This window comes from Hippoglossus hippoglossus, chromosome 8 (assembly GCF_009819705.1).
Source record: "Hippoglossus hippoglossus isolate fHipHip1 chromosome 8, fHipHip1.pri, whole genome shotgun sequence".
In the NCBI taxonomy this organism is placed as follows: domain Eukaryota; kingdom Metazoa; phylum Chordata; class Actinopteri; order Pleuronectiformes; family Pleuronectidae; genus Hippoglossus; species Hippoglossus hippoglossus.
Window position 1 is genome coordinate 7514297 of NC_047158.1, and position 22971 is coordinate 7537267.

At 39.6% G+C, this 22971-nt stretch overlaps 1 protein-coding gene across 1 annotated transcript; it reads right to left on the reverse strand.

The window, feature by feature from the left end:
* Nucleotides 1-1327: 1327 nt before the first annotated feature.
* Nucleotides 1328-22820, reverse strand: tmem184a (transmembrane protein 184a). The gene is made up of 9 exons (XM_034593475.1): nucleotides 22297-22820; nucleotides 21843-22058; nucleotides 16614-16779; nucleotides 14921-15011; nucleotides 12480-12555; nucleotides 7095-7186; nucleotides 5625-5794; nucleotides 5341-5538; nucleotides 1328-2977 (listed from the first exon to the last, which is right to left on the reverse strand). Exons 2-9 carry the CDS (start codon nucleotides 22056-22058, stop codon nucleotides 2748-2750), a joined length of 1239 nt encoding a protein of 412 aa, XP_034449366.1. The 5' UTR covers nucleotides 22297-22820; the 3' UTR covers nucleotides 1328-2747.
* Between the last annotated feature and the right edge of the window lie 151 nt (nucleotides 22821-22971).

Below are 22971 nucleotides of genomic sequence, written 5' to 3' on the forward strand. Positions count from 1 at the left end.
GCAAAAAAAATATATACTTTACTTTAACTTTACCTGAAATTAAAATTCCGAAGCTGCTAAAGTTGAAGGTCATTGAGGAATTTAAAGACATGTTGCATGTTTACACAAGTCATTTTTTCAGCACATTGCAAGAAAATACTGCTCAAAGCAATTTCTGAGAAAAAATACAATGACCTCTTCAAAAACCGAGTGCTGTTGAACGAGGCGTAATTTTCAGTCATTACTGTATTTGGATCACGTGAATGATTTTTTGGTAGCACAGTGTATATATACGTTTATATAGAGATATATATATTTACTGTGCCATGTTAGAAGACAAACCTCTCGGCAGGTGAATTCAGATTTAAACCTCCATCCAGTTACCCAGCAGAGGTCCACTCATGCTCTGAAACACATGTTGCTCTTGTGTTATTTCCCCACAAGCAAACACTTGCCAGACACAATTTCACGTAATACGATAAAACAATAAAAGCTGCAACTTAATTATTTTTTTTCAAATCACTTTACGGAGCATTATGCAGATATGAATATTTTATGGGTGAAAAGAGGCACAAAACATCACCTACCATGGGTGTTTACTGAAAGTGGTCTGAGCAGTAGAAGCGAGTGAAGCTTGGAGCTGTAATAGAACTGTTTAAGGTATCAATTGTTATTTTACTTTCTTTTATATATATATATATATATATATATATATGAACCATGACAATGCAATTGTATGTACAAAAAACGAGGTGGCTCATCTTGACCATACGTAGGTGTTCAAGATGAGTTTAAAATTTCGTCCTGAAAACGTGTGTCTTTGAGTAAATAAGCTTTCACACACACAAGCTTTGCCAGCCCTACAAGCTACAGTGTTTGACTTCAGCCGTGTAGAAAGTCGAGATTTATTACTGTAGATTCAAGAGATTTATATGTGCCTATAAATTCAGTCAAACAAAAAAGAGCTCTATGGTAGTAGGAATGGAGTTTGTGTATGGATTACATGGTTGTGGGTGATGTAATGGATGAAATTCATTGAATGTTAATTCAACAGCAGCAGTTTCTATGTCAAGTTTGTACTTGGAAAATTCTTTTTGTTTTGGTCTCATGGCAACACACTGAGGCTCAATGAGTGACTGTAAAGAAGGATGGTAACAAGGCAGCATGTCTGTGAGTATGTACCCCTTCACAACTTGTCATTATTCTGCTCATATATTTTTTATATTTATTTCATGAATTTGTGTAATTAAAACAAAAAAAAACACCTAAATTATTTGTTATTTTACATTCATTTATTTACATGTTTTCTCAATGAACTACCCTCATGTACAAATAAAATCTGTATTTGTTTCTGCTCTGATTTTAAGTATGGTAAATTATTCCTATAAATAGATCTGCTGTGTCTGTTTTTGTACCTTCAAATAAAGCTTCTTTCCTCATCTAAAAGTGCACGATTGCTCAATTCAACAGGTCCGAGTTACAGGAGAAAAAATAATTTATTTAGCAAATGCCAAACAGACAGTCACAGCAATTTCTTTTTGTTTTTAAAACTGTGAATCAATTTCTGCTTTCCCAGAAAGACAGCCATCATTGGCACAAGAGAGTATCAAAATTCAACAAACTTAGACTCGCTATACAAATCCAGTCCTAACTAATGCACTTAGAAAGCTACGGTATAAGAATATCTCCCATGTGAGATTTCTACTGAAGAAATGGGAGAAGAAACTGCCACAATTCGCAGAAAGCACAGATTTTAGTTTGTGTTTTTCTGCCCCCCCATGCAGATTTTAGTTTAATCCGACTGTGCCTGAACTGCACACATTAAATACATTTTTACACAAATAAAACAGCAAAATTTACAACAATTAAATTATGTACATATTTCATAAAACCTTGAAAGACTGAATGATAACATGTTTAGTTGTGTGAATGTATCAAACTCAAAAAGGTTCTGGTAGAAGTGTAGAAGCTGCAAATAGACCAGTTGTTACCGTCTGTTGAGCGGCTGTCTAGATGCACTGATTTACGCTCTTTAGCATGCTGGGAAAATTAATGAGAATAATACAACTCCCACTTTGTAGGAGACAGGTTTATCCAATTTGTCCACATCGGCAGTCTGCGGTTCGAGAAGCCTGCTCCAGAGCAAATGTGTGTTTGAATCGATTCCCTCTGTTCGTCAGGAAACCAGGCGGAGGAATGTTTAGCAAATACTTGAAACAAACAGATGCGAGAGAGTCCATGAAGTGTCGCTGGCTCCCCTGCTTCCCACATGGAGTGACGCAGTATTAATCACCTCTTTGAAACTGCCGTGAATCAGAGGGAACGTGCTTCAGACGGCCAGAGGGCGACGGCAAGTGCTGACACAATGACAGAAAGAGAATCAGGGACACTGCTGAGCACTACAGCAGCTCGATTTAAAGAAAAACGTACAGCTCCAGACTTTGCTGATACGGTGAAGGTGTTGTGTTGTTTTCCTGTGATTATTATTGCAGAGGTGGTGGCGGTAATCAGTTTTCTGGTCATTGAGTTAATTTAAAAAACATTTATCAATTTTCATCTTCCTCTCAGTGCTTAAAATAGTCATTGAAACACGACAGAAGTAAGAGGTCCATCTTAAAATACTGGGGAAATGAATATTAAACACCTGGGTTCAATCCAGCTCAGTGCAATATGTGATACAGCTGTTTCCCCAGGGGGACAGAGATATGGGGGGGGGGGGGGGGGGGGGACACACACACACAAACAACTGGATCTTGCTGGAAAAATGCCTAGAATTCATCATCGGAGGCAATCAGCATGATTTTGTCAGACTTGCGGGAGGTCATGTTGCCCGTGACCACTTTTCCGTTAGTGGTGGGCTGGACCACCTCCTGCGTGGACTGCTGGGTGTACTGCTGGTAGGCCGGCGAGAAGTTGTGGATGGCATCCTGCACCATGTCTCCGGGGTTTATGGTCTCCTTCAGGCCACTGGAGATGCTCTGCATCTGGGGGATGTTCTCTGCAGGAACAGCGACAGGGGGAGGTAGTTAGTCACACAGTAATAATGCATGTGTCACTGATACTGCAGCCTTAGCTCAGTAAAGAAGGGATCGGTTATGGCATCTGAATTCAAATATGAGGAAGAAGACATGTGGGTAATGATGGTGATGTTTCTTCTTGAAGATCAATCAAAACATGCCATTCTGTCCTGACAGCATGTTTGTTTATGAGTGGGTAGAGGTCTGTATTACATATCTTACAAGTGATTATTTTTATATTGTCAATTATTTTTTTAAAGTCCTAATTAAAATTTATCAAATATGAGAAAAAGTTTTAGCTCATAATATAAAGAGCTGCAGATTTAATACTCGCTAAATCGGAACTACAAGATATAATTCATTTCTGATTCATAAATTACTTAAAGCCCCTAAAAACCTGTTATAATAACATTATATATTATTACTACAAAACTTTTTTTTTATTAGTCGTTAGGTTTTGAACAATAAACAAATACTCTTTTCAGTGTGTCATTATATATTGATTAATATGTAGCTAGACTAGCTTGACTCATGCTTGGATGTTTGTGATATTATATTTTTCCAGCAGAGTCCCAGTGAGAAAAGTAAATGAAAAAAAAAAAGAAATATTTGAAATAAACAAAAACATATAAATTATGAATCCGTTAAAGTTCCAGTGCCACTAATCTGCAACACAATATTACTGGACTAACACAAAACATCACTGAAAGATTATTTTCTTTCATCGTGGCCTTTTCAAACGCTGCAGTTTATAAATGGACTGAACTCAGTCACAGCCACTGTCTCCATTCATGCTCCCCTCAGCGCCAAGCTGTGAGCCAGGTTGAATTTACCCCAGAACTAAAAGGGTGTCTAAAGCTATTAAAAAAAAAGAAAAGAAGGAGAGAGCCAGCAGATAGCCACCGCTCTTCTGTTTCAGGGTCACTGGCAGTGTGGCCTGCACAGGATTGGAGGCGGGAAAGAGAATGGAAAGGTAGAGTGGGGGTACAAAGCAGTGAGGCATGGTCTGCTGGGTTTCTCCTTATAGTCTGTCTTCCTGGCGCACAGGGCTGCAGCAGAGGGACAGTAAACCAGAGGTGTTGCAACCTCTGCAAACACAGACATCAGCACCCAACGGTGGAGGTAGAACTGGGCCGTTAATTTTAGAGTCAAAACATTTTTTGGATTTTGGAGGGAACAAGATGCCTGAAGCAATAAAACAATCCCAAAGTCAGGCAACACTCTGGAGCAATGTTATTATTATAATTTCACCGGATGATAACATTAATAATTGAATTTATTCATGTGAGCAGGATGAATGACTGAGGATTAAAACCATTCATTATTTTTGTCATTAGTACTTCTTTGATTTTCACCTTGATTATAAAAGCCTCAAGCTGATACAGAAATGCTCAAGTTTTCGTCATCACGTCCAGTGGCTCTGCAGTTTAGGCAGCTAAAAAGGGAATGAATGGTTTCTTGTAGCAGGGAAAAAAGAGGCAAAATGATTGATATCACTGTGGAGGGCTTTTCCCTCGGCTTGCATTTGTCTTTTCCTTGCGTGCGGCATTGACGTCAGAGGGACGCCCCGCGCTCCCTGCTAGTTACGGTAATGTACTTTGAATTCCTCTTCATCTTCCTATGCCTTTCTTTAATGGCATCTGTCCTCTGAGCCATGAGTGACTGTGTATTCCCTTGGGCTGATGTCTACCCCTGCTGACTCCCAACCAGACTGACATGCAGCTCACTATACAGCACTGCATTTGAGTGCAAATTGGCAGATATGCAGACATCACAGCTTGATTTTTACTTAAAAGAGGAATATTGAATGATGAATCTCATAAAAAACTATAATAGCACTTAGTAGAGTCAATACCTCCGCCGAGGCCCAACAGTCCCCGTATGAAATCACATTTAAATCCACTAGATCCATACTTTTGTTTGGATCTACACAAAAATTGCACACACTAAAACATATCTGCCCCTCCAATGTGTGATTTCTGATCAAGTTTCATTAATTATTTTCTGAGAAATGAATAAATATGTTGCATAAATGCTTTTTCTCACAATATTAAAAGAAAGTTAGAAAAAATCCCAGATCCGCACCACAGATTTAATGCGTCTTTCCCTAACCCGTACCACATCTTTCCACCAGGTTCTATGGTAAATTGTCTTGTCATTTTTGCGTAATCCTGCTAACTAACAAACAAACATAGATGAAAATATATTCTCCTTGGTCAGGTCGTTAGCCTGTCTGGTGTAAAAGGCTGCAAATGACACAGAGCTATGCAGATATTGTTGCTGCTAAAACTTTCAAAACTGGGTCAGTCCTTATTCTGATGGCCACGTTCAGTTCAGCGCTCACCTGGCACTTCATTCTTTTTCTCCTGATACACGGTGCAGGTGAAGGCGTAGCGGAGAGCAATGGCGGCAAAGAACATTTCGATGCAGATGATGAAGTTCTGCCAGCCTGCTGCCACCGTACCGGCACCGACCTCTTCTCCATCGATGAAGAGCGCGTTAGGGATGACGTCACAGCGCTCCAGGATGGCGAGGACCATTCCTTTAAAAGCAGCAACATTGTTACCATCAACTTCTTTACTGGTCCAGATACAAAAGAACAAAGAAAAAGTAAGGGCGTGGACTTACCTTGCCAGAAGGATAAGAAGATGACGGATTTGATTGTGAGGAATTTGAGCACCGGCTCGTAAGGCCTGAGCAGGTCGCTTGTTGCGAAGAAGAAGAGGAACAGAGCGTAGAGCGACAGGCTGACCGAGAAGTTGTAGATGATTGTGATATACAGGTATCCTCCATTCACACTGCATGGAAACAGAGCAGAAGGAATCGGCATCGTTACATGTGTGGAAAATTTACAACTATGTGACATTTTATCGCTTTTCGACAGCAGACGACAATTTATTGATGTTTCGACTGCATTTATCACATTGGACTGAATGAAACAGACATGCCATCTTGTGTTTCATGACATTTTCAGCCATATTTCATGAACACGAGGAAATGGAGCCCTTTTGTTCTCCTCATGAACAAGCCGTTAATAAAGGCTCTGTGCACGTCTCCCTCTCAGCTCAGGATGCATCTGATAAACAGGCAGATTTGTCTATATTCTATTGTCGGCCTGCTTTTCTAGCCTCTTTGCATTCTGGAGAGCCTCTTTTAAGGACACAGCTGAGACTACACTAATTACTCCCAAGCAAAATAGAACGCGGATGCTTGGATGAAAGTAAACAATCTGTGAATCGTCACAGATATTCACTATAGAGCTTAAAAAATAAGACATGAAAAAAAGACTGATCTCCCTGCTACTTTAGCTGCTGAAGTATACAGAGAGACAAGCAGCAAGGATTTAATAACTGCCTGTGCTTCAGCTCCGCAGTGAGAAGTCGACAAAATAAAGTGGATCGCAAACTTCTGTCTCAAGCCCTTGTTAAACTCTGTGCTTTTCCTGAGCAGTTTAGAAACAAGTGTTGTCACAGCTGAATCTTAAGATACTGAACTAAGCGGTGGAGAGGAGCACCTGAAAAGAAATCAGACAGTTTATGGGCTGCAGATCTTATAACTTTGATTACACACTAAAGACAATTTCATTAAATGCATTTCTCATCTCACCGTATTCTGGTGAGACCCTTATTGACTAAGCTGAAGCACTGAAATACTCTCGAAGCAAATGTGTCACTCTGCAATTTATCCCTCGCCTTTTGCATCACTTGAAATCCAAAGCCAAAGTATGAAATGAAAAAATACATCTCACTTAATAACACCATGCTCCACAGAGTGTAACATACAATGAGAGTTAGGGGCTTCATTTCAGAACATTTAGAGATTTAGTCCAGATTACAAAAACTCAAACTGAATTATGTTTTGCAATACCAACAATAACCAGGGGTCTGTGATTACAATGGTGACATAACTGGGACAACATCAGCAGAGGACCTGCGAAGTTTGAACCCACTTGAAATAAAACAGATTTCCTTCATGGCTGCTGTGAGGAGATGATATAATTATCTCCATATGCACACAAAACAGCAAATAAGCCTGTCGGCGATGGCATGAATGTATAAGATGCGTGAAGAGTGAAATGCAAAGAGTGGTGCTGCTCACCTAAAATCTCCATCGTGATATTTGCCAAAGGCCTGCAGGACGATGGTGATGATGGCCATGATGGGTTTGACAACGCAGAACTGGAGCGTCGCCTGGAGAACACATTGCAATTCAGAATGAGACACCCAAGCAAACAAGGACACCATGACAGGGGAGGGTGGAGGGTGAAGGAGGGCGTCAGAATCAGTCTGTACATCTAATAAGATGGGATGGATCTGTAACTGCTTATTGAAAACAAGCAGGTGCCAAATCCCTTTAACCCAAGACATCTGCTTCTGTTCCGTTATCTCTTTCTCATGCTGTAGCTACAATTTAAAAAGGAGGAGTTGCTTTCTGACAGGGTGTTCTGGGTGATCTGGCATAATGTATATGACAGATGCACTCATATCTGTTGGTTAAACAGAACTATAGCATATACAATGGACAACACGTCTCTACTTCCTGCCACTATCCAGAAATGAAGCCAAAATATTGCATAAGAACGTAGCCCATCTTGCGTATTTGGAGCCAGAGTCACCAGGGGGCAATCAAGAAATTTGGCTTCACTTTTGGGGAGCTGTCATGCTGTCCATCTTTCTAGTATCCAGTCTGTGATCTATAGGCAGGTTATCAAAGACTGGAGCTAGCCTGGCTCTCTCCAAAGCAAAAAAAAAACACATCACATCATCAGGACTAAAAGCCACTTAGACATGTTTTTAAACTTCAAGTGCAAAAATGCCAATTCACTGCTTACAGACAGTTATGTGTTGGATTAACAGCTGGAGTCTCCGCGGTTACCTGGCAACGGCTTAGAGCCAAGAAATAGTCCTGCCATTAAACCCTCATAAACAGCAATTTGTGTTTGTACAGATTCAGCAAATGAGATAACAAGTTGATGATTGTTAATTAGTGAGCTTTAGAGGAACTGATAGTCGGGTATTTGTTTAGAGCCAGAGCAGCAGTTTCATTATTTTCCAGGATTCAGACTAACTCTGAGCAAGAGAGCCATTTAGTGCATTTGCTAAAATGTCAAACTATAAAATATACAACCTAAAATCTTATTTGATCAAATTTGTTTGTTCAAATCCTAAAAAAGTAAGTGATGTGACACTGATGTCTTAATGCTGATTTGGATGGGGACTGGCTGGGACTGGAGGACATGTGCCCGCTGACTGGTGTATTGAAGCCCGAGCCAACCAATTTGACAGAGGCTGCTCTAAACTCCCATCACTGTTGCAGTACTTGAAAGCAACAGACCAAGGGCCTCATTTAACGGCTGCATAAACACAAAACGGGGCCTGAAAGGCATATACGCCACTTCCCACGCAGAAGTTGAAACCCATAAAAACAAGGTTGATGCGAGAACGTGCAACCCTGTGCGGAAACTCTGACCCGTGCATGCGAACATTTTGGAGACAGGGGAAATTGGCGATGCAGATGGTGAGTTGGTAAAATGAATGGAAATTAAATGAGATTGGCATCATTATACATATAATAACGATGCCTCTCACGCATTTAATTTCGATTCATATCGCACATTCCGCCCAGATCTTCTTTATCAAAAACAATCAAACCAGCAGTGTATACTTGTGCTTTTGCCAAATGAGCCATAAATGTTATACAAAAGATATAAAGAAAACTTGCATCTCAAATTAAATTCTGCTCAACATTTCATCAGCACTGTTTCACCATCACTTTCCCCAAACCTCGGAGAGCAGAGGAGAGGGGTGGACTGTATGCTGCTACTGTCACTGGTGGTCAGCTGAGGAGCCGCTGCAGCTGTTTGAAATGTAGGATGATGCCAGGATGTGGCAGATGGCGGGCTTCAGGGATGTCTGGCTCGTCTTTACCCAATTTTAAAGCGTGAATGTACAGACTCCTATTCACCTCAACCAAGGTCACGTCAGGTAGAAATCCAAGATAACGTCAAACAGCATCAAAGAATTGCAGAAGAGTTGATCTATAAAAGTAAAATAATATATTCTATGGTCTTTCGGTTTAAGAGCAGGATTCAAATATACCCTGCTTGTGCTTTGATTTCCTGCACTCCAGCTTCAGCTCCTCTCCACATGCTCACACTGCTCATGATGAAACGTCTGCTCTCGGATTTTTTTTCTTCTGCTCTTGGTCTAAATTCCCCATCTAATAGAATGGCAGGTGTAGTGTTGACAAGTGAAATTGTGCCCCCATCACTGTGGGTGTGTTAGCTTTATTTCTTTGAGAGTCCCACACAGTCGGTTACTTTAACAGGGTTCGTGCATGAAGAAAAACAAGGATACCTTCATAGAGCAGGAGTCCAGCAGGTCCCTGGTCAACATGGAGTGGCAAAATAATTGCGGCATAAAATAATCTTTCACTCATCGTAATCGAGATAAAAGTTTGTCGTGATATTGATTTCAAGTCATATCAGCAGGCGCATTAATTAAGAACTTTGCATTGACCATTTGAGGTCTAATGTTGGCGTGTAAAGGGCGTGATATGAGGATGATGCATGCACACACATTCCCAGTTTGACAGTGATTTATTAAAGGGAACATTACCTGCAAGTGTGTGCGTGCTTAAGTTTTTTTTTTTTTTTACAAATCAGACTATTTTTGATGGACGTGATCTGTGGTTTGTGTGTGTACACTCACACCCTCAGTATGGGTCCTATTCACTTCACCACTTACATCTTGTAAGGGAGTAGTGTTTGAGTTGATGTGCCAGAGGGAGGTTTCTTTTTGTTAGGGCTGAAGTCAGTGGCGGGCTTTACAAAATGACAAGAACAATCCTGTTTAGAACTGATTCACTTTGAAGTTCTGACTTCTGACAGTCTTTGCTTCCTCTACGCCTGTTTTGATTCCCGTCTTGACGCTGTGAATAACCCCAAAGCAAATAATTTAGCATGATACTTCCTGACATGCTTGATATTCCAAACACAATGCATGTTCATAATCCCAGTGAATTAAAAGTCAACCGTGGTTTCTGCCTCAAATTAATTTACTGCACCCATGCACACAGATTCATAGACAACCAAGAAATGAACTTTATTACTGAGATACATGCGAGTGTCGGCGTACGCTGCACGATACAAGTGTACGATAAGAGGATATGTTAATATGTTCATTCTGTGTTTGTCAGACACGATGCTGCCTTGTCAGCAGCTCCATTACAAACCGGTGCATCAAAGAGTTATTTTAGTCTGGAATAATGTGCATATCTGTTAGATTCATTACATCTGACCTTCTTCATTTTTGTCAACAACCAACTGATATTTTCCACTACAATACTAATGTCATACAATAATATTTAATTGAGAATTCACAGCTTGAAATGACTCAATGCATTTTCTATCGGTTTAATATCACTTGAGAGTTTACTGTAATAAGTTCACTGGTAGCAGCAACTACTGACAGAAGTACATTTCTATTTAATAGCTTCACCCATCCCCTTTGTGTATTACACAGAAAAACTGAAAACTGTTTAATTATGAATCCATGTACTGTACAGGTCCATTGTTTGAAGGCTCCGTTGTTCTTCTCCCTGGCTCTGTGATGCTGTCCACTCTTGCAACTTTAATTTCTACAAGGAAACTATCAGAGGCCCTTTTGATAAAAAATAAAAAAAACTCTACTGAACACCAAGAACTGTGAAGATACTTTTAAATATCAACTGCTTCCTATTGTAGTCTAATTTAGGAAAGAAAACAACAAAAGGATCCTTGAAAAAAAAAAAAAAACCTTGGCAGAAAAGGTGCTCTACCAAAATCTTTTGCAAAAAAGTAAAAAATACAGGAAACAAATAAAAACGTATTATATTGTTGATAAGTTTCTATAGTTTTAGCCTCAATACAGTTGTTGCATATTGATGTTGAATCAAAGAGCTCTGGTAATTGGATATTGTTTAAGGTAAACCCAGCTCCACCTGCTGATTCTGTATTCTTCTAATGATATATTGTATGTGTACTTATGTTCTAATGTGTAATATAGCCTCAGCTGTCATTAGTGTTTATGCTAAAACTGCAAAAATGTGTTGGTCACACCCACGTGCGATTGTAGTTTATTAATTCCATTGCCATCTTTTGAGTCCCCATTGGCCGTCACCAGCAGCTGGCCCTCGCTCCACAGGATTAAACTTGTGTCCAGTTTCCGGGAAATAAGGCTGGACAGTGTCCTACAATACGATAAAAGAGCTCATCCTCATGAGCTAACCTTAGCTCAGACAACCACCAGAACTCTAAGCGGCTTTTCCATATTACTGATTTATTTGTTAACCACTCTTGTAACTTAACCTTCACCAATCGTCATATATGTTGAGTGCTGGACTCTGATGAGCTGTTGAAGATATTTCACCTCTGTCTAGGATGAGAACTCACCTCACGTCTTTCCATAAGAGCAAACTGTGGTTTTTAAATCCAAGCCACAACAACATGTGGTCAATATAATGGAGTAAGAAATCAATTTAGAATAAATTAGTATGAAAGCAGTTGATCATTATTTCAGACCCAGTTAACTTCACATCAAACAGCTTTTAATAACTTCGGAGGTGTTCGATATACTGATTTCTGACCCTTTGCTCCAGGAATCACAATTAGGAGGAGCCATTAACTCAGTGATAAGCCTTCACACTAATCCTCCACTTCCACATAGACTCCACTCAACTAACAACAAGGCAGTTTTAGCCAGATTGTTAAGATACTGTAAAAAAAAAAAAAAACTCCAGAGAATGTCTAGTGTGCCCATGTGAGAACACAGCAGGATATTGTTGGAAGGATTCACTATGTGCGAGTGGATGTGTTGACATTTCAAACACTAACACACAACGGGCGCAAAACTGAAAAACAAGAAACTAAACAAAAAGAATACAAAAATCTCCGGATTTGAAAAGATTGCAACAACTTGAGAAACAATGCCAATCGGGTCTTCGTATAAAAGCCACTGGAGGAAACTTCTCAATTTCCCCCAGCTTGTCAATGCATTGTTTATCGTTAGCCACTAATACAATTACAAAAAACAAACAAACATGTATTTAGTTTTAAAGACACAAATCTCAGTTCCAATTCACATCAGCATTAGACTGGGAGCTCGTGCAGCATCCCAAGACAGTGGGAGAGAGCTCTGTGCTGACAGCTCATATCATCTCTCTGTGTATTTTATCATGCTGCCTTCACCTGCCCTCAATTGCTTTGTTCGCCTTTGTTTTTTTCCCCCCAACCAGTGGATGTTATCCTCTGGAAAGCACACAGCCAATCGTAACAGTTGTCATTTCTCAGCAACCTGGCGATCTGGGCAGAATGGTAATTTGCGAACAGAGAATTGCTTTTTCTTCTTTTTAAACATATTCTTGTTTTTCGAAAGTGTGTAAATTTATTACAGCGGTTGAAAGGAGCATCTCGAGAGCATAGATAAGGGGAAGATTGAAGCTCACCTGTTTGCAGAATCTTAAAAAGCCGATGGAGTAGCTCATACCACCGAGACAGCAGGTACCGTACAGACAACTTGACCTATGAAGCCAAGGAGAGACAGAGTCTTACTCAATTATGTGAAAAATAAAACAGATACGAAGCAGCAGAAAACAGAATCCATAAAACACATGAATATAATACAACAGCGGTATGACAAAAACATATTCACATAAAATATTCAGATTTGATTGGTTGCTAATAACAAACAAAATGCCAAAGGCTTTTTCCAAATGTCAGGGAGTTCTCAATGGGTTTACCCTTTGATATAACTCCAAACTGAATATCGTCAGGTTTTAGATTTTTCCTCAGACAAAAATAAGACATGACCTTGGATTGTGGGGAACTGTGATGGAAAAAATTTTGCATTATTATCTGACATTTTACAGACAAAACAACTAATCAAGAAAACAATCAATAGATTAAACAATAGTGAAATGAATTGCTTGTTGCAGGCCCTGGTTGATGTTACTGCACAAGTTGCTTGTATGCTGACTCTTTCTTCTATGGTACCTTTCGTGTGAGGTGATGCATTTGACTGTAATATATTGAATATATAGACCACATCAATACAGGCTATTAAACAATATTGCTCATGCAAAGCTGTGTAGATGCCAAAAATCTAAGTGGGAGTTGTAGAGCCTACAATGTGTGCGTTTACTTTAAAATTTGAATTATTTGTATCTTGGAATATCCGTATTATACTTGAGCATACACATTGCTGTTATTTAATATGTCTTTAGAACAATATGATCAAACTAGGTCGAGGTGTCATGTGAGTCTGTGGATTCAATGGTTCTTGGTGTCATGACGTCTTCAGGCTAAAACAACAGCATCAAAGGCATAGTGTACAAATGCACAAGTCACTTATTTTGTGAGAACTAATTCAGTAGTTGTGTGTTTTTAAAAAAGGAAGTTTAATAAATGAAATCTGCACGTTGCTTTAGGGCTGAGCCTGAGGCAGAGAGACAGAGATTAGAACTAAACTCAGCCTCATCCTTAATAATACCTCCCATTCAGCTTGATACAACAACACAGCTCTGTCAGCCTCGTAGCCCTGAGGTGCTTTAGATGCTCTTAACCATCAGACAGTACAGATCATGACATTTATAACAAAACATCTAGTCATACCCAGCAGGGAGGTTACGTTTCCACCCATCTCTTTTTGTTTGATTTGGATTTCCACTAAACATGGTGGAGGGATGGGGCCTCAGAAGAAACCACCACAGTTTGGTCTGAATGCTAATCGAGGGGCAGATCACTGGGTTTTCACTTATTTAAACATTGCTACATAGGTTACTTTTTCTGTTCTAAGGGAATAATGCACTGGATTTTCCACAGTTCCGGACTATGTTTTATGACAAATAAATAATTTGGGTTTTCAGACCACTTCCTTTTTAATTTCTACAATAATAATAAGACAATCATGTGAAGGACTGTTTGGCCTTGTCGGTGAAAGGCCAATCTAGTTTTGTCTGTTTTTCATTTCTTTTTAAAATCCAATAAGATATGTGAAGATCAAATGCAACCTTAGGACTTGCAAATAAGAACAAGAGCTTTGAGTCAAAATAAATTTGAAAAGCAAATTTGGATTTGCCTACAGAGTAATCATAATATATTTTAAATCATTTGCTAGCTGACCCCATTCCTACAAAACCTGAGGTGTGTCTTTGTGCAGTTCACACATAATCTGGCTTATTAAAAGGGAACATGACATATTACAATGAATGTACAATATTAAATTTAAATAAGACCGGTCTTGGTAATTCTATGCCAATGTGATAACATGCAGACAGTGAGCATAGAAATATTGTGCATCAAGTATGTTATCTTGTTCATCTCTCATGTTGCTTATTAAAAACATACTTGAACAATGACAAGTATGAGTTACACCCTTGTTTTCCTCATGCCTTGCGCCTCGTGTGAACTGTTTTCTGGAGATGAGACATTGTTTTGCTGGATATTCGGAAAATAAAGAAGAAACAAAACATTCATTGTCTGTGTAGATCCTATAGGAAAAGTTTAATTTACCCTTTGTCTCCACTGGCTGAATCTAAGCAATGCAATCATTAATCAGGACTGCACACAAGTGTCTCCACTGTCTTAAGAAGCTGAGAGCTGCTGCCCTGTGGCTGAGTAAGCCATAAAACACAGTCTAACCAGGCTGATCAAAAGCTCTGAGATAAAGGGTAACTGTCGCAGATTAATACCACAGATGTTTATTGCCAGCACTTTCACTGTGGTGTTCAAACTAAACGCTACATCAAGGGCAGCAACGTGCACCTTGTACCTTTTGTGATTGTAAATATGATCCATGATTAGCCCCGGTTGAGCTGAAGTTGTCATTACTTTCAAATCTTGAACATGCCGAGACTTTTTCATGCAGGGCTGAAATGAGAGCACTCACTGTATGGGCTTCCCTCGGATCTCGGACATGATTGCGCTCTCTCCTCCCAGATACTCAAAGGACAGGCTCAGGAAATTGTAAATGACAAATGCTGTGAAAAAAACAAAAAACGAGAGGGGATTGAAGAGTGAATTAAACTGCAGAACAAAATTCCTCACCAACTTCAACTTCATTTACATAAAGGGCAAATGGTTTCAGGGGAGAACGCACCCACATGATAAAAAAAAATAATTAGTCCAACATTTTGGAACAATACATGTTTCAGTCCTTACATTAAGAAGCTTCCAAGGGTTCTGTGTCTTGGAAATCCCTCCCTAATCCTTTGTTGCTATTTAAAGAGGGATTAAGAGAAGCTAATGCAGATGGTGTCCAGTCAAGAGAAGGTTCATTATGTTTTAGCCGTGGCTGCTGGTAGTATTTCAGTCTCGCTGCTTTCTGGTGCGCTTCGCTATCAATCACCCACAAAATTGGCCTGCAAACTGGAAACTAATCTCCTGAATAATGCATTTCCTACTTTTCCCACTCCCAAATTACTTGTAATCCATTTTGCATGTGACTCACCTTTGCCACCGGTGAAGTGCTTTGGTCTTCAATACATAATTAAAGTTACCCTGTATATAAAAGGAAATTAAGCTACAATCTACAGAACAACGCTTACAGTGCATAACAGCTCTGAAATTTATCAAAATCTATTTCTTAAAAATTAATTAATCTACCTAAAAGGTTCAATATAGGTTTCTTTCATTTGCTAAAATGATGCAAGCGTTTGTCATGCAAGTGCAAAAACTGCTGCTTCTAAAATAACTCCTCCTAGAAATGCAACACCTCAAATAATGAATAACGAAAAACTAGTTTGGGGAGTTCTATTCTGGCAGCCATCTAAAATATGAAGACAGCAGAAATGCCATGTCTGACTAGGAAGGACGTTATCAGACACAGACACTGATCAGCCACAAAATTAAAACCAGGAACAGGTAAAGGGGAACATGTATTATCTCTTTATAATGGCTCCTGTCAAGGGGTGGGCTATATTATAAACAGTCAGTTGTTGAAGTTGATGTACTGGAAGCAGGAGAAATGGGCGAGTCTAAAGATCTGGGCAGCTGTGACACAGACTAAACTGGGGTGGCTGGAAATCTAGATGAGAGCCTGGTTTTGTGAAGTGTTCCCACTATGCAGTGATTGTTGCATAACAAGAGTGGTGCAGGGCAGGACAATCACTGAACCTGCAACAGGGTTATAGGTGCCCGAGGCTGGCCCGTGTGGTAAAATCCCATAGAAGAGCTACTGTAGCGCAAACTGCGGAAAGCCAAGTACATCCCTTCAATGCAACCTGGTGGCAGTGGCCTCCCTCAGCAGGATAATAAGCCCTGCCGCACTGCAAAAACTCTTCAGGAGTCGTTTGACAAAGACTTAAGAGGTGTTGACTCTGCCTGCAAATTCTGCAGATCTCAATCACTTTAAAGATCTCGGGGGTGTGCTGGAAAAACAACCCAGATCCAGGGAGGCACCACCTCGCCACTTATACGACTTAAAGGATCTGCTGCTAACGTCTTGATGCCTGGTACTACAGGACACCTTCAGGAGGTGGAGACCGGAGCATGAGGGGGACAATACAATATTAACTTTGAATTCGATGTTGTGGCTGATCAGTGCGAGTAAAAAGAAAAGGGGGTGAACTTGTGATATTTACCTTCATAACAGTCCCGAACGGAATCAAAGTACACATAGTACTGGTCGTTGCTGATGAAGAGCAGACTGAGCCAAGAGTCAAAGGCATAAACTGGCACAATTAACAGGATGCGGATGATGTAGCGCTGCTCGTTGGGGACCGTGTAGGATCGAAGGTGCGTATAGATCTACAATGAAAACACATGAGAAAAACATCAGTAAACAAGTCGGCATCTTATTGATGTTAATGTGATGAATCAGAGAATAGGTGTGATAAATTAAACAAGAAAAATTTAGATTAAAATAAAAACATGATCCAGTGCAGCCTGCACATTAAGCCATTCACATGTATTTTCCATAAGCGCTGCCATGACAATAGACAGTGGTTGCTCCACAACATCTAACAAGATAATAGTTTTCATTAGTCATGCATCTTTGCTGAGGCTCCATCTAAATGTCTATTCAATATATTGATTTGTGGGCAGACTGTTTTAAATGGACATTTTTATTTCCCACCACCTCAGACAGATTTCCTAATTGTCTGTTACCAGGCCAACAGTCCAGAGCCAACATTGATTTAAGACAAAGACAAACATAAAGTATTCAGTTTTCATTAGCTATAACCAGGAAAGGTGTTGCGTCTGTGCTTTGGAAAATACATTTTTCTAAATATCAACCAATCGTTTCAGCTCTAAACAGGACAGTTTGTTGTTTTGATTATTTTCCAAAAAAGGTATGCATTTATTAATACACAAATACCAACAATAAAACTGGAACATGTATTAATAAGCCTTGAGATGCGTCAGCATAAGCTCATCTTTGTGTAACAGTAACACAGGTTTATCAAGCATCCTTTGTTAATGAAGGAGAACTAACAGTTAGTTAGTGGTGCAACACTGACCCTGAAGTGATCCAATTTTCAAGGGTGTGATCAGTGAGGAATTTCACCCTCCTGAGAGCTGACCAAAAAAAAACAATAGTGTTTTTTAAAAACTGGACGGTCTTATTTATAGCTTAATTTTAATTGTGCACTCACTGGCTCTGTCTGTGTGAAGATCTGTCAGTGTGAAATGCAGCAGTGAGGCTGAGTGAAGTAAAAAGAAAATCAGCAAATTCCTTTTTTTAATGACCCGGCACAACATTCCTGCTTTAAACTTGGACCTGGCCACACTTCATATTGTACAGCTCTATCATCACATGCAGACGCAGACAATAAGATCAATAAATAAGTTTTATGTTCAGCGAGATGCTAAAGGTCTTCGCCTTTAGTTTTAAAACACACACACCTCCAGTGTGCCCTCATATGGCCTCCATAAAGATAACATTGTGCAGCTGACAACATTTAGGGGCACAAAAACAGCATATGGTAAAGATCAGATTATTTCCCTGACCTTTAGTTTTTCAGACTGATGTAAAACTTTTCCACACCAATTGGCCCCATCTTAAAGATGAAATAAATGTTTGAATCCCTGATGAAATGTACAACATGTCACTGCAGAGAGTCTGGGGTGACTGACTTCACTCGGACCACAAGCAAATATGTTTTCAGCAGTCTGAGTAAAGTACATCTGTCTCTCCTGCTGATCTCTCAGGTCATGACTGTAGGATGGTTAGTCCCACTAAATTTAACAAATATTAAAAAGCTATTGCATCATGGAGCTGTTAGGAAACTTCTATATTGTGGCAACATCGCTGATCCGACACAAGGTGTGGAACAGACATGTCATAAGTCAGTCAAATGGTTTCTACATCACTACTGTCCACCTACAAATGGATACAGTCGTGTAGAGAGAGCTCTTAAAACCCACTGCTTATTAAAAACCAAAAGCATACCAGGGAATATTACTGCAATACCAGAGATGTGGCAATAGTTTTCTAGTAATACCTGATGACTCATTATTCAGATCATAAAAAAAAAAGCCAAAACAGTTTCTGAGTAGACTAGGACGGTTATTACCCATTTGGCAATTTAACAGAGTGAGAAAGCGATCAAATTAAGCTCCAGCCATTATTGACAAATATCTATAACTCTCTAAAGAGAGAGTAAAATACAATTAGATAAGAATTCATAAAACATACGAAACCCACACAACCAACCCACAGATTAAATGATAAATGGATTAATTGATCAGTATAGTGGCACAAAATCAAGCAACTACTTCAGTAATTGATTCATGGATTGCGTTGTTATTAAAAAGTAAAAATAGCAAACATTCTGAGAATATTCATATTTTCTGCTTTTCTCTTGTGTGCTCATAAACTGGATATTTTGGGATGTTAGACTGTTGGCTGCAAAATGAAAAATCAAGACATCTCATTGGTCTTTAGGAAATCCTGATGGGCGTACTTCACTTTTTTCTAAGCTATTTTATTGATTAATTGACAAAATAAGATAAATGCAGACAAATAAATAATGACAATATTTGGTAATTGCAGCTCTTATTTTACTTTCAGCCAAGACAATTTAGCCACTGCTGGTAAGTACTTGTATCACCAAATACTAGTATGCAGTAATATCTACTTGTACAAGTGCTTTTAGCCGATACTTGCTGAAACAAAATTATCTACAACTTCTTGCAAACAAGAAAAAGCAATTAGGAGACTTTTCTCTTTTCATCACAGATCTATGCAAACAGAATATGGCCACTCTATTGACAGGACTGGTGATTGTGACTGTCCTCCCTGTATTTGTAATGGATGTTTTTTAACACAGAATGAGTGGGTTTTTCGATGTGCTGTGAGAAATAAATAGCAGCAAGCAAAGATCCCCCTTATTGTTATTTTACCCACATACAGTGTTTTTGCTTATACCTGGTGTCACTTGCTGAATAATAATTTCCTATTTTTCCACAAAATTTAAACACATCAGAGGTTCAGAGCATTTATACGTTTTTTAAAACACCATTTGTCAAAGCGGCTGATTGTTTTTTTCTTCTCAACATTCAGAGTTTCTATCTAGTCAATACGTTCGGCTTGATTAAATGCCCATTAGAGGCTGGACATTAAAGCCTGATTACTGTGAGGGTGGGGGTGAGATTTATTTATTTATATATATATATATATATATATATATATATATATATATTTATATATATATATATATATATATATATATATATATATATATATATATATATATATATATATATATATATATATATATATATATTTATATATATATATTTATATATATATCCTTCCCGGTGCCTTAACAATGCCCTGATTTTAATTCTTATTTGCAAGATAAATGGTGGCTTCAAGCTCAGGTAAAACTCAGTCATTTCTGCCTTAACAGAAGAGTTAAGGTCACAGGAATTCCATTTTAGAAAATATTTTAAAAAATAAGAAATAACGAAATCAGAAGGGATTCTGCACACTGTAACTAAAAGTGAGTGTCATGTAGAAAGCATAAGTCCAGTCTGCTCCTAATCCCAAATGCATTAAATTGCAAAAGGGGCCAATGAGCCCTCCACGAAAAATGAAACACCGGTCGGAAAAAAAACTCTGGGACTTTACAGCAAAGAGGATCTAAGGTCATTTTCTGTCTGTGTTTAGCATTCAGAATGTGAGTTTGAGAGTCTATAGCAATCCTCCGGAGCCAAGTCAGATGAAACACCACCAGCATTGCAACAATAGTCCTGCAGACCATTTTATTCTGTGTGAAAGGACGGATGCCTGTTGCAAACCTGCCCCGTTCTCCCTGCGGTGCACTTGCTGTTTATTTGTGCAATTAAAATGCCTTCCTGGAAATTGTTTGGCCCAACAACTACTATATTAAAAACGATAGAAACCAATTTGCTGGGTGTTGACTCACAAATCCCTGAACAAGGTTTGTTCTTTTGGAATCACAAGATGTAACATGTTGCTGCTTCTTGATGATATTAAAAAGCACATAAGAGTACACAAATAATAACAAATGTTTTACTAGAATAACACTCAGAAGAGGCTCAACAGGGAACTCAAATTCAATCAAGCTGCACCAGTTTGCACACACTCAAAGATATCAGTCATTATAAAGATGCCTGATTATTTTCATCGATGAATTACTCTCTGGAAAATTGATGATAATGTCCTTTTCTGGCAAGAGTTAAGAAAGTGAAAACAAATTCCTGGATTCCTAGTAAGTGCATTATCACACCAAAATGTACTGGGCTCTTTCTTGACCCATGTCATAATGTTGTAATCTGTTTTAATAGTTTTTGTGTAATCCTTCTGACAAACAAGCAAACCAATAAACTAAACAAAAAACAGAGGTAACTGGTGAAGGTAACTAGAATCGCTCTAAATATATAAATATTTCATCAGGATCGATGAACAATGAACAGGGAAATTCGGGTAAAATGTCACCTGTGGGATGCCAGATCCTTTTACCAAGTTTTGTGGTAATCCATCCTGTGCTTTTTGTGTAATCTTGCTTACAAACAGACAATGCAAATATAACCTCATTGGAGGAGGAAACTAAATACACCACATGACAGATACAGGTATAACTCTGTGAGTATGGTTATGATACAGGTGTAGGGCTCTAGAAGCGTGTTTGAGACACAGGTTATAAAATCGTCAACTAAATTTCAAAACCATTAAAACAGCAGAGCAAAACAACACCCTCATCCTTTATAATGCTGTAAAATGTTATCTCAGTAGCAATTGATTTCCCTGCTGATAATACACTGCACCCTACTGCATTCTCCACAAATGATAAAACCATGATGATAAGCTATCATCAGTGCACAGTGGGTAACTCACCCACACGAGGAAACACTCATTTACAACAGCGATGAAATGGATTCTGGGTAAACGGGGCCTGTGTTGAGCCATTTATTCGTCTTAACCATCCCCCCCCCCCTCCCCCCACACTCGCTGCGTAGTCATTGTCCTTTTAAAAATCGACTGGAAGGTTTTCCATGCATTTTAAACCTGATGGCCTCCGTCAACTACAAAGTAAGTAAAACATTCCCACAACGCACCGGGACAGTGCAAGTGTGAAGACATACTTTATGACTAGATAAGACAAGGAGTCAGTGTATAAGTATGGAAAAAAATATGCAGTGTGAGCAAAGCCACTGAACGCACCACACTATGCAGTGAGGTAATACGCCTTTAGTGACACAAACATTTGTTTGCGTCCTCTGGCGAGGGAAGTGAACTCTCTCACACCCCAACTGTCTCTGATTACATTTACATTTACACTCTGAGGCTGTTTTGCTCGTGAGCTGAAGTGATTCGAGTCCCTTCAAGGCTTTCCGCTCACCTGGTGGAACGTGATGAGCAAGGCGGACCACACGAATGTCCCCGTCAGGACCTGGGCAGCCACCGTGCTCAGAAACATCTGGTCCCTTATGATCGAGCCGTTGCTGGTTTGGATGATGGTCAAATTGGAGGCGGCCGACTTGTCAAGCAGCGAAGGCATGTGGAGGATTGAGCCGTTCTCGGCCGAGGGATCCACGTCTTCCATAGAGACGTTCATCTGAAAGAGACAGGGGACACAGTATGGTCAGTGCAGGGCTGACAGGTGAAATGTAAGAACATGTCCCCTGGGGACTGAACTGAATATTCCCCCAGTGGGTTCATGCTGCCTGCCGAGCACTACACCTTTACACTTTACTCTTCTTATATCTAGAAGACATTCGGTTATCAGACACATGTACAGACAGTGTCAACATGTTTTGGTTGTCCTCATTCTTTACTGTAAACAACGTGCTCACCTTGTCCCGAGGAGGCTGGAGGCGGCTTTATCCAACTGGCCGCAAACAAAGCAGGGCTGGTGTCACGACGCTACAGGCCAAACATGGAGGATAAATCTGCTTTCAGAGGAACCAACCGTGGTCAACAGCCGCCATTCACCGACGACTTCATCAAACCACGGGGCTTCGGGACACTGGACTTCCTTGTTTGAGAAAGGCGCCCGGCGCAGGTCGAAGTCCAAAGAGTCGGTGAAACAAGCCCCTGAATTAAAAAAACCTTGAATTAACAAAGATAGACTCACACGGAGGCAGAGGCGCTGCTGTGGCCTGTGGCGTTTCCTCTGAAAAACCAGTAAAACGTCAAACTTGCTGAGCGAACGACGCAGGTTTCTGCTCCGAGTCCGATGAGCAAGATAAACAGGTTGGGCACAGGTGGATGGATCACGTGACCGCAGCTCCGCGTCTGACGTCACCACGCTGTCTCTGCCACGGGGAGAGTTTTATTCTAAGAACTAATAGAATATGTTTTGATGAATTGAGTATATTATGCTGTGCTTTACCGTTAGTTATCCCCAAGACTGTATTTTTGTATTTACTTAAAGTATGTTACACTTTTACTTACATCTCTCTACAACAACAAGTGATCCTCACTTTAAGAGTTACTTCTAAAACTGAAATTACTGATTTATTTATTGA

Coding starts and splice junctions, on each gene's coding strand:
- tmem184a (XM_034593475.1), bottom strand. CDS start 22,058: ATGAACGTCTCTATGGAAGACGTGGATCCCTCGGCCGAGAACGGCTCA. Junction 15,012..16,613: donor CGTTCGGGACTGTTATGAAG/GTAAATATCACA, acceptor TTTTTTTCACAG/CATTTGTCATTTACAATTTC. Junction 5,795..7,094: donor TATCACGATGGAGATTTTAG/GTGAGCAGCACC, acceptor GTTTCCATGCAG/TGTGAATGGAGGATACCTGT.